Below are 17,564 nucleotides of genomic sequence, written 5' to 3' on the forward strand. Positions count from 1 at the left end.
GGAAAGTGTGCAAGGAGCTGGCTGGATTCCAACCCGGAACCACTCGCCTCAAAGTCTGGTGCAGATGCCATTACACCATCTGTAATTAGGCTGGGGTTAAATAGGTGGGTTGCTGGGCCGCGTGGCTCATTGGGCCAGAAAACTTGTCCTGTGTTGTATCTCTAAGTAAATAAACAAACAGCCATTCCTTGGAAAATAAAATTAACAAGATTAACATAGAAGAATTATTCTTTTATCATTGCTGCAGTAGATAAATGGTGTACAAATGAAATTTCATTGCCTATTGTGTGAATTGTGTATAAAATACAGAATTAATAAAGCAAATGTAAAATAGTCTCCTTTTTGAAGTAAGTGCTGGAAATGTTTATAGGCAGTTATTGGATAATGAGAATTGTATGGATACATTTTTATCCAGTGCTAATAAACTATCAGTTCTATATTACTGCATATAAAGTAGTAATTTGAAGTGAATAGGTTAAAGCTGTTTAGAATGTGAGCATTTAGGTTTTTGACAAAATGACATTTATTTCTAGGGCAAAATATATTGTGTTGCAAATTTCAGACTACCACATGGGATTTTCAGCTAGTCTTATTTCTTGTTTTCTGATCTCTTACTTTCCTGTGCAGTTTCCCATGGGTTTACTTTCTGTCATATAACACTGTTATATTGGACTTTTATTTTGATAACTTTGTGCTAAGTAAGATGTGGATAAATTATAATTCTATATGTTCTTTCAAATCCCACCGTGCATTATTATATTGTAATATGAATGCAGTTATTTCCCAGTAATCGGTTGACTTATCAGTCTCTGCATTTGTAATGTTTATGCTGTAGCTGTTGTTCCTTCAATATAGATGTTGAACATAGATCACAGGACACATTGTGAAATTTGAGTCTAGAGAGAGAAGTAGGGGGAAAAAGCCTAATGCCTTATAAGACTGTGATACCATCTCCCATTTCTGAGAAATGTTTGATTTCTGAAAGCAATTAGGATGAGTTCATCCTGTTAGTATGCCTCAGTGTGTGACACTTACTTTGGATGAAGGCAGTGTAGATATCTTCACTCACCTCACCGCTGAGCTGATTCCACAACCCGTAGACACACTTCCAATGCCTCTACAAATCATGTTGTCAGTATTATTTATTTATCTGTTTGTTTGCCGTTATTTCTCTCCACGCCTTGTGGCGCATTGAGCAGCAATCTTGCCTTTTCTTTAACATTTTGACTGTTGTTTTAATGAAGCTGAGTTGTTAACTCGACGCTCAACCCAGCACGACAGAAAGTGTGCAAGAAGCTGGCCAGATTCGAAGCCAAGACCACTCACCTTGAAGTCCAGTGCTGACGTCACTATACCACTGGCCAGCAATATTTATTTGTCAGTATATTATTTGTTTTTTTTCTTGTCTTTGCAGTTTGTTTTCTTTTGCACTTTGCCAGTCTCTGTGTGTAGCTTTTCATTGATTCTGTTGTATTTCCTTGTTACACTATGAATGCCTGCAAGAAAACAAATCTCAGGGTGGTATATCTGTGGGGTGCCACGATAGCATAGCAGTTAGCACGGTGCTGTAACAGCTCGAGGTGTCAGAGTTTGGAGTTCAATTCTAGTGTCATCTATAAACAAGTTTATATGTTCCTTCCCATGTGTGCGTGGGTTTCCTCCGAGTGCTCCGGTTTCCTCCCACAATCAAAAGGCTTACCAGCTAGTAGGTTAATTGTAAATTGTCCTGTGATTAGGCTAGGGTTAAATTGGTGGGTTGTTGGGTGGCACCTCTTGAAGGGACAGAAGGGCCTATTCCACACTGTATCTCTAATATATGGTGACATATATGTACTTTGATAATAAATTTATGTTGTAGTTTGAACATTTGAGTTCAAGTGTCACTCAGAAGATCTGAACAATGCTCTGAGTACTGAGGGAGTGCTACAGTGTTGGAGCTGCCAAGTTTTTGATGATGTGAGACTTTAACTGGGCTGTGAACATAAACGATCCGTTTGCACTGTTTTAAAGAATGCACAGTAATCCCTGGTTTCCTGCCCAACGCTTGTTGACATTACTGAAACATATGTCCTGGATGTGATCAGATTGTTACATGTGGGAGCGGTATGCGTTAATTAGCTGCTATGCTTCCTACATTGCGACAGTGACTAATTTAAAATTACTTCATTGCCTATGAAAGATGCCATATAAATCCAAGCCTTTTCTTCTATGTGCTTTATACAACATCAATTCCTATCACATCTGTTGTACTTCCTGTTCCCATTGATGAGATTGCAGTGCTTTAATTACTCTTTGGTACCCATTATTTCTGTTAAAAGATTTGGGAACACTTTGATTTATTCTTAGAGTCGTCTATTCATTTTAATTCTGCAGCTTATTTATGCAAATTGCCAATTGAGGTTGAGATGAGATGCAATGCGCCATGCTTATTTTAGTGGTAGTGCGATCACTCGAGGCAAGTATGATGTTCTCCGAAGGGGGTTGTCTATCAATGGGTGTTCAGGTGACCGTAGAGGCTGATCCAGGACTCATATACTCTGGGGCAGTGTGGATGAGAGAAAGTGGTGGCTGTGGTTAGTGGTTGGGTCTTTTGGTTGTTCAGTCTCTTCTTTTGCAGGAGCACAATGGAGGTAGTTCTCATGTAGCACAGCTCCCTCTTGTTCAGGTTTCCTCCAGCTGTATCTATTGAGTGCAATGTCTTCCCAGATTTTCAACGTAATCTTGAATTTCTTCAGGCTGATTTTGATGTTATCTTTGACTGAGGTAAACCCAGGTATTGTGGGGCAGCGCAGTAGTGTTATGGTTAGTGCATTGCTCTACAGTGCCAGGGATAGGAGTTCAATTTCCACCACTGACTGTAAGGAGTTTGTACGTTCTCCCTGTGACGTCTGGGCTAATTTTGGTCACAGGAGTGTAATTGGATGGAGCGGGCTCGTTGGGCTGCAAGGGCCTGTTACCGTGCTGTATCTCTAATAAAATGAAGTATATTCCAGAGTACTCATTGGAGAACCTTGCATTTGGTGGTGGATGGCGTGGTTACAAGCAGCATGGAAAGACTGTGTTTGGGTTTGGGTGGGAGATTATGGATGGGAGAGAGTTGGGGGGAAGTAGGTGGGTGAGGGGGGGTGGATATAACTGCAGTATAGCAGAGCCTCAGGTTAAATTTGAAGTGATGCATAGATGTATAGTACTTAGGTATACAACCTCATTTTAAAATCATGGTGACCAATCCACTTTTTGCAAGTAGATTGGCTGCCAACCCCTCCTCTGTGCCATCCCACCCCACAACATGTTTTCATTTCAGTTACAACGTAAAAATGAATTGTTCAGAATTTTAGTAATTTTATCTCCAGCATAACATAAAGCACCCTTTTTTATATAGAACACTATAGGCTCTTCAGTCCACGATGTAGTGCCAACCTTTTGATCTACTCTGAGATCAGTCAAACCCATCCCCCCTACATAATCCTCCATTTTCTATCATCAATATTTCTTAAATGCCTCTAATGTATCTGCCTCTACGATCAACCTTGGGAGGGTATTCCACGCACCCACCCCTCTCTGTGTAAAAAAAAAACACTACCTCTGATATCCCCCTCCTATAATTTTTCTCCAATCATCTTAAAATTATGCCCCTTTGTAGAAGCCACTCCCACCCTGTTAAAAAAAAGTCTCTGGCTATCCACTTGATCCATGTCTCTCATCAGTTTTGGTGATTTTAAATTTCTCATTCAGGTATATTCCATTCATGTGGGCTACTCCACCCTGTGAATCTGCTGCTCCTAACCTGCTATTCTGATGAATTTAGAGTTAGTGATTGGTGAGCTTTCCAATTTAGTACCCATTTCATTTCCTGCTGCTTCACTCTATTTATCTCAAGGAATGAAATGCTATAGCTAATTTAAAAATGATTGGTAGCAACATAGAACAAATTAGCTGAAATATCGGAATGAATGTTTAATGATTAAACTTGTTTTAGCTTTTGAATATTCAAAACAGCTCAGATTTCCAAAACATTGGAAACATCTCGCTTTTTATTTGAATTCTAGGGTAAGGAATATAATGATGCCAGGTTCCTTATCACTGGTTAATCAGTGATTTTTGTCATGTCTTGGCCTTGTAGTGGCCTTTGGGTCGTGGTGATGGTAGCATAATGCTTTACAGTGTGAGGGATTGGGGTTCAATTCCTGCTGTCGTCTCAAAGATTGTGCATTCACCCCATTATCATGTGTGTCGGACTGTATTGGTCATTGATGCAAACAACGCATTTCACTGTATGCTTTGATGTACATGTGGCAAATAAAGCTAATGTTTATCTCTATTTTTGTCATTAAGGGCCTATGGATGATATGTTGGATTTTACTTTGGTGACAATTTATTTGTGTTGTCTTCTATGTGTAATAACTCTTAGTTTGGTGTAGAATAATAGTGAAGATGTGCAAAGTTAATTTTTAATTTTTCTCCGTAGGTTTAACTGATGAGGAAGTTGAGATTGCACTCCAGCAGTCAAATACTGCCAGTGACGAGGAAATAGCTCCTACCATCCAACCGCACTTGGTGCAGCCCTCATACCTTCCTCCAGTTCCATACAGTATGTATTCTCAGTTACATTCAACAGAGCCATTTCAAAGATGAATGGGACTTGTATTCGATGTGGGCAGTGTGATTGTTTTACCAGAATGAATTTCAAATATAAATGTACCACTAAAATGTTTTTCTGTAATTGAACTTCTACTAAGATTCAATGTTCAATATTTTCCACACTAATTTAACTATAACCCAGCAAGTCAAGGAATTCTGTGCATTTTTGCACAATATATTTGAGTTTTTAGGCTCACAAACATGGGGAAATAGTTCATAAAATTACTGTCTACAGTTTATGTCAAGAGCTGCACTCGCAATGCACATAATGAGTAGTACATGATGAGTCACTCCACACTTAAAGAAGAGAGAAAACTATAGGCCAGTTAGTCTGACCTCAGTGACTGGCAACATATTGGAGTGATTATTAAGGATGAGGTCTCAGGGTACTTGAAGACACTTGGTAAGATAGGCCGTAGTCAGCATGGTTTCCTCAAGGGAAATCTTGCCTGACAAATCTGTTGGAATCCTTTGAAGAAATAACAAGCAGGGTAGAAAAAGGAAAATTGGTTGATATTGTGTACTTGGAATTTCAGAAGCCCTTTGACAAGGTGTTACACATGAAGCTGCTTAAGAAGCTACGAGCCCATGGTATTACAGGAAAGATTCTCCCATGGATAAAGCAGTGACTGATTGGCAGGAGGCAAAGAGTGGGAATAAAGGGAGCCTTTTTTGGTTGGCTGCTGGTGACTAGTGGTGTTCTACAGGTGTCTGTGTTGCGACCAATTTGTTTTTCTGTTAATGTCAATAATTTGGATGATGGAATTGATGGCTTTGTTGCAAAGTTTGCAGACAATATGAAGATAGGTGGAGGAGGTAGTTATGAGGAAGTGGAGAGGCTACAGAAGGACTTAGACAGAAGAGGAGAATGGGCTAAGAAATGGCAGGAGGCATACAGTGTCAGGAAGAATATGGTCATACACTCTGGTAGAAGAAATGAAAAGGTTGATTATTTTCTAAATGGAGAGAAAATACAAAAATTGAGGTGCAGAGAGACTTGGGAATCCTTGTGCAGGATTCCCTAGCGGTTAATTTGCAGGTTGAGTCTGGTGAGGAAGGCAAGTGAAATGTTGGCATTCATTTCAAGAGGACTAGAATATAAAAGCAAGGGAGTAATGTTGAGGCTTTATAAAACACTGGTGAGGCCTCACTTGGAGTATTGTGAGCAGTTTTGGGCTCCTTATCTTAGAAAGGATGAGCTGAAACTGGAGACGGTTCAAAGGAAGTTCACAAAAATGATTCCAGGATTGAGTGGCTTGTCATATGAAGAGAATTTGTTGACTCTGGGCCTGTATTCAGTAGAATTCAGAAGAATGAGGGGTGACCTCATTTGATTTGAAACCTATCAAATGGTGAAAGGCCTTGATAGAGTGGATGTGGAGAGGATGTTTCCTATGATGGGAGAGTCTAAGACCAGAGGACACAGTCTCAGAATAGAGGGTGTCCTTTTAGAACAGAGATGAGGAGGAATTTCTTTAGCTAGCGAGTGATGAATCTGTGGAATTCTTTGCCACAAGCAGCTGTAGAGGCCAAGTCTTTATGTATATTTAAGGCAAAGGTTGATAGATTTGACTTTATGCATATTTAAGTCAGAGGTTGATAGATTCTTGATTGGTTGGGGAATGAAGGGATAGGGGAAGAAGGCAGGAGATTGGGCTGGGAGGAAAATTGGATCAGCCATGATGAAATGGCAGAGCAGACTCAATGGGCCAAATGGCCGAATTTTGCTCCTATATCTTTATGATTTTATGATAAAGATCTTCTAGTTTCACTAGTTCTGTGCAAGTAACAAGACGATTTCCTCCACTTGTACTGGTCATACATTCATTCATTCTAGGATTTAAGTGTACCATATTTTATATTTTTAAATAGAGCTTTCAGTCGCTACTCATATGATAACTCTTTTGTCCCTGGACTCATTCTCGTGAACCCTCCTCTGAACCCTGAACAATGTCAGCATTTCCTTTCTTAAATGAGGGACCCAAAACTGCTCACAGTACTCCATGAGGCCTCACCAGTGCTTTATAAAGCCGCAACATTACGTCCTTACTTCACTGAGAAACGCATAAATAAGACCGTTAAACTAAGATATGGCCCATGTTGTCTGCTCTGCCATTCCATCATGGCTGATCCAATTTTCCTCTCAGCCCCAATCTCTTACCTTGTCCCCGTATCCCTTCATGCCCTGACCAATCCAGAAAATAGCTAGAGAAACTCAGTATGTCAGGCAGCATCTGTGGAGGGAAATGGACAGTCAGTGTTTTGGGTTGAAACCCTTCATCTGGACTGAAAAAGGCTGCGGGGGGGGGTGAGTTGAGGAGAGAGCCAATGTAAAAAGGTGGAGGGAATTGTGGATCCAGAGTTGACTTGCACACAGAAGGCAAAGAGTGGTTGTAGATGGGTTGTATTCTGCATGGAGGTTGGTGACCAGTGGTGTGCCTCAGGGATCTGTTCTGGGACCCCTTCTTCATGATTTTTATAAATGAACTGAATGAGGAAGTGGAGGGATGGGTTAGTAAATTTGCTGATGACACAAATGTTGGGGGTGTTGTGGATAGTGTGGAGAGCTGACAGAGGTTACAGCGGGACATTGATAGGATGCAAAACTGGGCTGAGAAGTGGCAGATGGTGTTCAACCCAGAAAAGTGGGAGGTGGTTCATTTTGGTAGGTCAAATATGATGGTAGAATATAGTATTAATCGTAAGACTCTTGGCAGTGTGGAGGATCAGAGGGATCTTGGGGTCCGAGTCTATTGGACACTCAAAGTTGCTGCACAGATTGACTGTGTGGTTAAGAAGGTATACGGTGCATTGACCTTCATCAATTGTGGGATTGAGTTCAAGAGCGGAGAGGTAATGTTACAGCTGAAAAGGACCTTGGTCAGACCCCACTTGGAGTACTATGCTCAGTTCTGGTCACCTCACAACAGGAACGATGTGGAAACTATAGAAAGGGTGCAGAGGATATTTACAAGGATGCTGCCTGGATTGGGGAGCATGCCTTATGAGAATAGGTTGAGTGAACTCAACCTTTTCTCCTTGGAGCGACGGACGATGCGAGGTGATCTGATAGAGGTGTGTAAGATGATGAGAGACATTAATCGTGTTGATAGTCAGAGGCCTTTTCCTAGGGCTGAAATGGCTAACATGAGAGGACACAGTTTTAAGGTGCTTGGAAGTAGGTACAGAGGAGATGTCAGGGGTATGTTTTTTACGCGGAGAGTGGTGAGTGCGTGGAATGAGCTGCAGGCAACGGTGGTGGTGGCAGTCTGGCAGATACGATAGGGTCTTTTAAGAGACTCCTGGATAGGTACATGGAGCTTAGAAAAATGAGGGCTATGAGCAACCCTAGGTCATTTCTAAAGTAAGTACAGTGGCATGCAAAAGTTTGGGCACCCCGGTCAAAATTTCTGTTACTGTGAATAGTTAACTGAATGGAAGATGAACTGATCTCCAAAAGTCATAAAATTAAAGATGTAACATTTTTTCAACATTTTAAGCAAGATTAGCGTATTATTTTTGTTTTGTACAATTTTAGGGTGAAAAAAAGGAAAGGAGCAGCATGCAAAAGTTTGGGCACCCCAAGAGATTTGAGCTCTCAGATAACTTTTACCAAGGTCTCAGACCTTAATTAGCTTGTTAGGGCTATGGCTTGTTCACAGTCATCGTTAGGAAAGGCCAGGTGATGCATATTTCAAAGCTTTATAAATACCCTGACTCCTCAAACCTTGTCCCAACAGTTAGCAGCCATGGGCTCCTCTAAGCAGCTGCCTAGCACTCTGAAAATTAAAATAAATTATGCCCACAAAGCAGGAGAAGGCTATAAGAAGATAACAAAGCGTTTTCAGGTAGCCATTTCCTCAGTTCGTAATGTAATTAAGAAATGGCAGTTAACAGGAACGGTGGAGGTCAAGTTGAGGTCTGGAAGACCAAGAAAACTTTCTGAGAGAACTGCTCATAGGATTGCTAGAAAGGCAAATCAAAACCCCTGTTTGACTGCAAAAGACCCTCAGGAAGATTTAGCAGACTCTGGAGTGGTGGTGCACTGTTCTACTGTGTAGCGACACCTGCACAAATATGACCTTCATGGAAGAGTCATCAGAAGACAACCTTTCTTGCGTCCTCACCACAAAATTCAGTGTCAGAAGTTTGCAAAGGAACAACTAAATAATCCTGATGCTTTTTGGAAACAAGCCCTGTGGACTGATGAAGTTAAAATAGAACTTTTTGGCCGCAGTGATCAAAGGTATGTTTGGAGAAAAAAGGGTGCAGAATTCCATGAAAAGAACATCTCTCCAATTGTTCAGCACGGAGGTGGATCGATCATACTTTGGGCTTGTGTTGCAGCCAATGGCATGGGGAACATTTTAGTGGTAGAGGGATACTTGCCAAAGGGGGTGTTACTAAGTATTGACCATGCAGGGTGCCCAAACCTTTGCTTTGGGCCCTTTTCCTTTTTGTTATTTTGAAACTGTAAAAGGTGGAAATAAAAAAGTAATCTTGCTTAAAATATTAAAGAAATGTGTCATCTTTAACTTTATGCCTTTTGGAAATCAGGTCATCTTTTACTTGCTTAGCTATTCACAGTAACAGAAATTTTGACCTGGGTGCCCGGACTTTTACATGCCAGTGTACATGTTCAGCATTGCATTGTGGGCTGAAGGGCCTGTGTTATGCTGTAGTTTTCTATGTTTCTATGGAAGGGGTGGAGCAAGAGCTGGCATTACTTCAACGATTCTGCTTCTCAGTGTCTACCCTCTCTTCTCCACTTCCTATCTTATTCTTGTCTCTACTTCTATTTCTAACTGATACCACCGTTGTATAATTTTTTTTTGGAAATTTTTTCCTGGTGTGCACTATCACCTAGGTTATATCACAGGATTAGTTGGGATGCACAAAATAAAAAGGAGCCTTAGAATGGAAAAGGACCCTATTTTTTCACCCCGGGATATTCCAAATTGTAATGGCATGCTCATAATTAGGATGCTTCACATCACTAAGCTTCTGACCAAAAATTTAAAAATATTTGCTGCATATGAAGACTTGCTAATATGAGACGGCATAATTTTAACATGACTGGGAAAAATTATAGAGGTGATGTCAGACAAAGGTGATGTTACACACAAAGTGCTGAGTGCGTGAATGTGCTGCCTGGGTAGTGGTAGAGGCAGGTACATTAGAGACATTGTATTTTAGATTGGGATATGGATGATAGGAAAATAGAGGGCTATGGGAGAAGGAAGGGTTAGATTGTTCTTAGAATATGTTAATAAGCCAGCACAACATTGTGGGCCAAAGGATCATTACTGTCTTTAAGTGGCAGGCTAGATAGAAAAGATCAGGGTGTCGAGACTGGAGGCGAGGGATGGGCCGGTTCTGCTCACTGCCTTGCGACATTTACTCAGCCCTGCGCTGGACTGATGCAATGACCTGCTTCAGTTGCAGTGACGATTTACTTTGTGTCTTTCGTAAAACTTCAGTTCTGAATGCTACTGCAAAGAAGCAAGCCCTTTGGCCCATCTAGTCAGTGCTGAACTGTTATTCTGCTCAGATCCAATGACCTGCGCCTGGACCGTGGCCCTCCATACCTCTCCTGCCCACTTAACTATCCAAATTTTTCTTTTATGTTGAAATTGAACTTGCATCCACCACTTCCGCTGGCAGCTGTCACCACCATTTGAGTAAAGAAGTTCTCTGAAACATTATATCTTTCACCATTAACACATGACCTCTAATTCTAGTACGACCCAGTGTTAGTGGAAAAAGCCTGCTTGCCTTTACCCTATATATACCCCCTATAAATTTTTTATACTTGTATCAAATCTCCCCTCATTCTTCTATGCTCTGGGGAATACAGTCTTAATCTATTCAACCTTTCCCTATAGCTCAGGCCCTCAAGGCATGGCACCATCCTTGTACATCTTCTCTACACTCTTCCAATCTCATTGATACCTTTTCCGTAGATGAGTGACCAAAACTGAACACAATACTACAAATTAGGCCTCACCAATGTCTTATACTTCAACATAATATTCCATTTCCCGTGCTCAATATATTGATCTATGAAGGCCAATGTGCCAAAAGCTTTCTTTACGACCCCATCTACCTGTGACACCACTTTAAAGGAATTATGGATCTGTATTCGCAGATTCATTCGTTTTACCCTACTCCTCAGTGCCATACCACTTCACTGAGTAAGATCTACTTTGTTTGGTTCTCCCAAAGTGCAACACTTCACATATGTCTGCATTAAATTCCATCTGTGATTTTTCAGGCAATTCTTAGAGCTCGTCCAGATCCCATTGCAAGTTTTGATGGCCTTCCTTGTCCAATCTTGGTGACCGCAACTTTGCTGATCCAGTTTCCTACATTGTCATCCAGATCGTTGATATAGATGACAAACACTAATTAACTCAATATCAATTCCTGTGGTATACTAATAGTCTCAGGCCTCCAGTCAGAAAAGCAACCATCTATTACCACTCTCTGGCTTCTGGCCAATATCTAAACCAATTTACTACCTCATCTTGAATGCCAAGTGATTGAACCTTCTTGACCAACCACCTATGTGAGACCTTGGCAAAGGACATGCTGAAATCCAGAGACAACATCCACTGCCTTGCCTTCATCAACTTTCCTTGTAACTTCCTCAAAAACTCTATAAGATGGTTAGACATGACCTAGCACACACAAAGCCATGTTGACTATCCCTAGTCAGTCCCTGTCTGTCCAAGAACTTCTCATATCCAGTCCCTTGGAATACGTACCTTCCAATAACTTACCCACTGCTGATGTCATGCTCAGCTGCCTACAATTTCCTGGCTTATTCTTAGAATCTTTCTTAAACAATGGAACAACACTACCTCTCCTCCAGTTCTTCGTGATATTTTAAATATTTCTTCTAGGGCCCCTACAATTTCTACACTAGCCTCCCACAGGGTCTGAGGGAACACCTTGACTGGCCATGGGGATTTATCCACCCTAATTTGCCTCAAGACACAAACACCTCTTCCTCTGTAATCTGTATACAGTCCATGACCTCACTGCTCCTTTGCCTTACATGTATAGACTATATCCCCCTCTCGAATAAAAACGGATGTAAAAAATCCATTTAAATTCTCCTCCATCTCTTTTGGCTCTGTACATAGATGACCACTCTGATCTTCCAGAGGACCAATTTTGTCCCTTGCTATCCTTTTGCTCTTAATATATCTGAAGATGCCCTTAGGATTCTCCTTCATCTTGTCTGCTAGAGCAACCTTATGCATTTGTTTAGCCTTCATGATTTCCTTCATAAATATTCTCTTGCATTTCTTATACTCCTCATTTGCTTCTTCCTGCCTATAGTTGCTATACACCTCCTTCTTCTTAACCAGGGCCTCAATATTTCTCGAAAACCAAGGTACCCAAAACCTGTTATCCTTGCCTTTTATTCTGATAGGAACATACAAAATCTGTACTCTCAAAATTTCACTTCTGAAGGCCTCCCTTGATGTGTAAATTTTCATTCATTCTTTGGTATTTCTTCGTTCAACTGTGAATCCCTCCAAGAAAAATTAATCTTAAGATTGTATATTGTAACGTATATGTACTTTAAAAATAAATTGACTTTGAACTTTAAAAGTTCAAAGTAAATTTATTACTTGAAACCTACCATATACAGGGTTTATATCACAGTTGCTTTGGAACTGTTACTTGAATGAGTGTAACTCCGGTAACATTAGTTCAAAGTACATTTATTATCAGAAGTATGTATACAACCCTGAGATTTGTCTTCTTGCAGGCAGCCACAAAGGAAGACAATGGAACCTGTTTTAAAAAAACCCAAACAACAAAGACCATCAAACACCCAATATTTCATTAAAGAAGCTCATCACTGTCCAAGACAAATCAGCCCACTTGATTGGCCGCCTGTTGCCCATTGGTGTATCTTGGGTGCAATGTGTGCTTTCTACAAACCACCTGTAGTAGCCTATAAAAGCTTTATTACCACTTTGCAATTCCACATTCATTATCTTATCTTCTGCATTCAAGTTTAGAAGTATTTAGGTATTCCCTCCCTGTCTTTTTGCCTCAGTAGTGGAATTCCCAAGCCAGCTGAACTGTGAGAGCAACTTCACCTCACCGACCACAGCGGTTCAATTAACAATAAACGAAGGCAACATTAGTTTGTCGAATTCATATTATAGAAGCAGCTCTTTTGGGCCAGTGCTGGAGACATAAGAGACTGCAGATGCTGGAATATGGAGCAACAGGAGCTCAGCAGGTCGAGCAGCATCTATAAGAAGGAGAGGGATTGTCGATGTGTCAGCTTGGAAACACTGCATAGTGGTTCATGCTGCTCGACGCTCTGACTTTGGATTTGCCAGAGCTGCCTCCTTTCCTTTCCTCATATAACTTTTCTTGGCATAATCCACTCTTCTGTTCTCCCTGAATGCTTATTTAACCAACTCTTATTGCATCCATATTATTTGCCTAAACAATTCCCTTGTTTGTTAATTCATAGTTATTTTTGCTATAAAACCTTTGTCTATAATGCACTTTTAAAGCCCTTGGTGTCTACTACATTCTGGTTTGAACAAATACAACCACGTATGCCAATCGCCTTGGAACTACCGCAACAGTTATGCATTTTTTTCTCTGTGCTCTGATGAGGCTCTAATGGATTGAAGGATGTTCTCTTGGCGATGTAGAAAAGAAGTTACTTAACAGATGTTCCAAAATATTGCTCAGAGGTTTTTGTTACTGCACCTGTTCAATAAGATCATATTGGGAACAAGTGCTCGACAGGACCAAACAGGACTGAAATATTAAAGAATTTTTTGTTGCTATGGTTTAGCATATCTGTCAGATGATTTAAAAGCCAATGAGTACCCCCAGTTGTCCTGTAATTTAATTTTTCAGATAAATATTCAAGACCTAGAGCCTTCTACCACTCATAATGAAGCTAGTAAACTTTATTCAGCTATAGTCAACTTGAGGAACATTTGAAGCATTTAATATTGCTGAGTAATTGAGCATTTTACTGAAAATATTACAGAATAAAATGTTGTGTACCTATCTATCTGCTTGGATAAGTTGGTTGTGTCAGACCTCAGTGGCTTGAAAGGAGAAATAAAAAACTGCAAATGCTGGAATCTAAGCAAACCACAAGTAGGTCATTCTGCTTCTGTAGAGGGAAATCGACTGTGGATATTTTGTGCTGAGGCCCTTCATCTGGACTGAGACAAGAGGAGAAGGAGGTGGGGTGTCAGTGGTAGGAGTGGGATAGGAAAAGAACATGGTGTATCTGGAGCCAACAGTGATATGTGCATGTAGTAAGTGACACAAACAAAGCCAGGGATATTGGGATAATGATGTGATAACTACAGATTCAGATTAAGAATCATTTATTTATCAGATGTACATCAAAACACAGTGAACTGCATCACAAACATGAGAATATCTTCAGATGCTGGAAATCCAAAGCAACACACACAAAATGCTGGATGAACTCAGCAGTCAGGAGGCATCTTTGGGAAAGAGTAAAATAGTCGATGTTTTGGGCCAAGACGCTTCAATGCATCATTTGTGTTAGCAGTGAATATAACTTAATGATGTGCTGGGGCAGCCTGAAAATGTTGCCACATATTCTGGCACCAATTTAGCATGTCCACCATGTTTACAGAACAACGCAAGCAACAACAACAAAACAAGCCTCGTATCTCCCTCTCTCTCACCCATGCAAACACACAGGACAAGCTGTCTTCAGGCCTCTAGCCTCTAACGAAATTATGGACTTGCAGCCCTTGGGCCTTTAAATTCCCCAATGGAGTCGGGACTTTGCCTATTGGGCCTCAACTTCTGAATTTGGGATCGATACAGAATTTAGAAGATAATCACATGTGGAGTGTAAGTAGTGAAGGATTAGCGGGTGGAAAGAGGGTTTGCTGGGACGGTATGGATAGGGAAGTTAGAATGAGTGGAGCGGGGAGCTTGGGGAATGGTTTGGAGTGGATGGGATGGAGAGAGGGTTACCTGAAATGGGAGACTTTGATATTCATGCTATTGGATTGAAGGCTACCTGGCAGAATATGAGGTGCTGTTCCTCAAGTCTGTGTTCAGCCTCACTTTGTCAGTGGAGGAGGCCAAAGGCAGAGAAGCCAGTTTGTGAGTGTTGGGAGAATTAGATTGTTTTGTCATCTCCTTAATTCTACACTTGTTGTAGGGGAGTGAGGAAACGCTAATAATTCCTAAAGGTTCTCAGGTGAAACCCTGAAAAACTTGGACCATTTCCCATGTCTTGGGAACCTCTCAGCAAACACAAACATTTGGCCAACTGAGGATAAAGGTGTTTGGAGATCATAATCTCAAGCCCAGTACAAAGCACATGGACTATCAAACAGCAGTAATCCCTGCCCTCAGCTACACTTCTGAGACTCAGGCTACCTCCAAAGTTGAAAAAGTGCCAGCAATACAAAGTCCTTGAAATTCACTGGCTGGATAAGTTAACTACATTGCAGTGTCCTTTCTCAGGCCACTATCCCTAACACTGAAGTCTGAATTACACACTATTTGGAAATGCATTATTTGTTTTCAAGCCTAGCAATAGACTTCTGAAAAAGACAGATGAACAGGAAACATGTCATCCTCAAACCTGAGGATCTGTCAAAGAAGTAACTCTAAGAAAATTGGTTGTTAAAAAATTTCTGATCATATTTATATCATTATCAGTATGGCTTTGTATTAGGATCTGAATAGAATGCAAATCTATGTAAACCCTTCTTTCTATCTAAAATTTTTATTTATCCTGGCCACATTATTCACTTTCACTAATGCTTTATTTCGAAAAATTCAGATGTGTTTACAGAACTCCCAAGGCATCCTTTTCACATCTGGGGTTTTACTATCCAAAAATCAAGATGCATTCTTTTATCATAAGTCAAGTTTATTGTCGCTTAACTATATACATGTATACCTTCAAACAAGATGTTTCTCCAGATCAGGTGTAAAGCACAGTAATGCATATATAGCGCATAAAGACTTAGGAAAATAAGAATTAAGTCTAAAAATGAATTATGCATAGATAAATAATGTAAAGTACATAAATTAAGTATTGTAGGGTACAGTACAAATTATCTAGTGGCACTTTGAATGCAATGCGGCAGGGAGTTCAGAAGCCTTATGGCCTGGGGAAAGAAGCTGTTTCCCATCCTGACCGTTCTTGTCTTTATGCATCAGAGTCTCCTGCCTGATGGTAGCAAGTCAAAGAGGATGCTGGATGGATGGGTGAGATCCTTGATAATACTAAGGGCCCTGCATATGCAGCGCTCCTGATAAATGTCCCCAGTGGATGATAGGGAGACCTCTATGATTCTCTCGGCTGGTTTCACAGTCCTTTGTAGGGACTTCCATTGTGATGTTCTGCTGCTCCCATACTGGATTGAGATGTAGCTTGTCGGGATGCATTCGATGGTGCTCCTGTAAAATTCAGTTAAGATGGAGAATTGCGGGGGGTGGATAGGGAACTTGGCTTGCCTCAATCTCCACAGGTAGTGGAGTAATGGTGTACATTAAAACTTTACTGAGTGAATCAGGGGTGTGTGCACAATGCTCATCTTGACATAATATCCCATGATGTCTCCATATATGTTACTTCTAAGTTGCTTTGTGTGCTCTCGCTTGTTAACCTGCACATAAATACAGAAATTTCCATCCTACAAGAAGTGGAAAATCATTCCCTAGGGCACGTCTGTTCTGACTTTCGCAAGAGCTTCCTGTAGTTTGACTGATTTGCAAGTGGATCTTTCATTCATTTTGCTTATTCAGATCTGACACTGGCAGCGAAATTCACAAAAAATTTCCCGACGTGTCAGTGATAATAAACCTGTTTCTGATGCTGATTCTAATGGTACTGCAGCTGCCTACCTTGTATCAGATATCAATAGTTCTTCACTTTGTTGTCTTCTGAATGGCAACCTAAGGCAACCAGAGTTCACAAGATTCCAAAGCATCTAGGGAAGAATCCTGGCGATCAAAAATCTAAAAACTATTTGACCCATGACTTTCTGCAGTTCAGATTTAATTTGCTAAGAGTGGTTTCAAATTCCCAGGTTAGAGAGAATAAGAAATGATTGTTTCACCTAGGCAGCTGGGTAGAAGATGTTAGAATGCCGAAGGTTTATGGATCTGCATAAACTTTATCCCAGGGCAGAAATAGCTAATATGAGGGGGCATCATTTTAAGGTGATTAGAGGAACGGGGGGATGTCAAAGGTAGGATTTTTAGTGGTGTGTGTGTGTATACAGTTGAAGTCAGAAGTTTACATACACCTTAGCCAAATACATTTAAACAGTTTTTCACAATTCCTGACATTTAATCCTAGAAAACATTCCCTGTCCTAGGTCAGTTAGGATCACTACTTTATTTTAAGAATGTGAAATGTCAGAATAATAGTAGAGAGAATAATTTATTTCAGCTTTTATTTCTTTCATCACTTTCCCAGTGGGTCAGAAGTTTACATACACTTTGTTAGTCTTTGGTAGCATTGCCTTTAAATTGTTTAACTTGGGTCAAACATTTTGGGTAGCCTTCCACAAGCTTCTCACAGTAAGTTGCTGGAATTTTGTTCCATTCCTCCAGACAGAACTGGTGTAACTGAGTCAGGGTTGTAGGCCTCCTTGCTCGCACACGCTTTTTCAGTTCTGCCCACAAATTTTCTATCGGATTGAGGTGGGGGCTTCGTGATGGCCACTCTAATACCTTGACTTTGTTGTCCTTAAGCAATTTTGCCACAACTTTGGGGGTATACTTGGGGTCATTGTCCATTTGGAAGATCCATTTGCTATCGAGCTTTATCTTCCAGGCTGAGGTGCTGAGATGTTGCTGCAATATATCCACATAATTTTCCTTCCTCATGATGCCATCTATTTTGTGCAGTGCAC

At 40.7% G+C, this 17,564-nt stretch overlaps 1 protein-coding gene across 1 annotated transcript in view; it reads left to right on the forward strand.

Annotated features, from left to right (window-relative positions):
- pex14 (peroxisomal biogenesis factor 14) overlaps window positions 1-17,564 on the forward strand; it is a 347,718-nt gene that overhangs the window by 199,133 nt on the left and 131,021 nt on the right. Inside the window, exon 4 of the mRNA XM_072245373.1 lies at window positions 4,469-4,591. Within this exon, the coding sequence (XP_072101474.1) occupies window positions 4,469-4,591 (123 nt within the window). The remainder of the gene's footprint in view (window positions 1-4,468; window positions 4,592-17,564) is intronic.

Source organism: Mobula birostris, chromosome 27 (genome assembly GCF_030028105.1).
Source record: "Mobula birostris isolate sMobBir1 chromosome 27, sMobBir1.hap1, whole genome shotgun sequence".
Classification (NCBI taxonomy): domain Eukaryota; kingdom Metazoa; phylum Chordata; class Chondrichthyes; order Myliobatiformes; family Myliobatidae; genus Mobula; species Mobula birostris.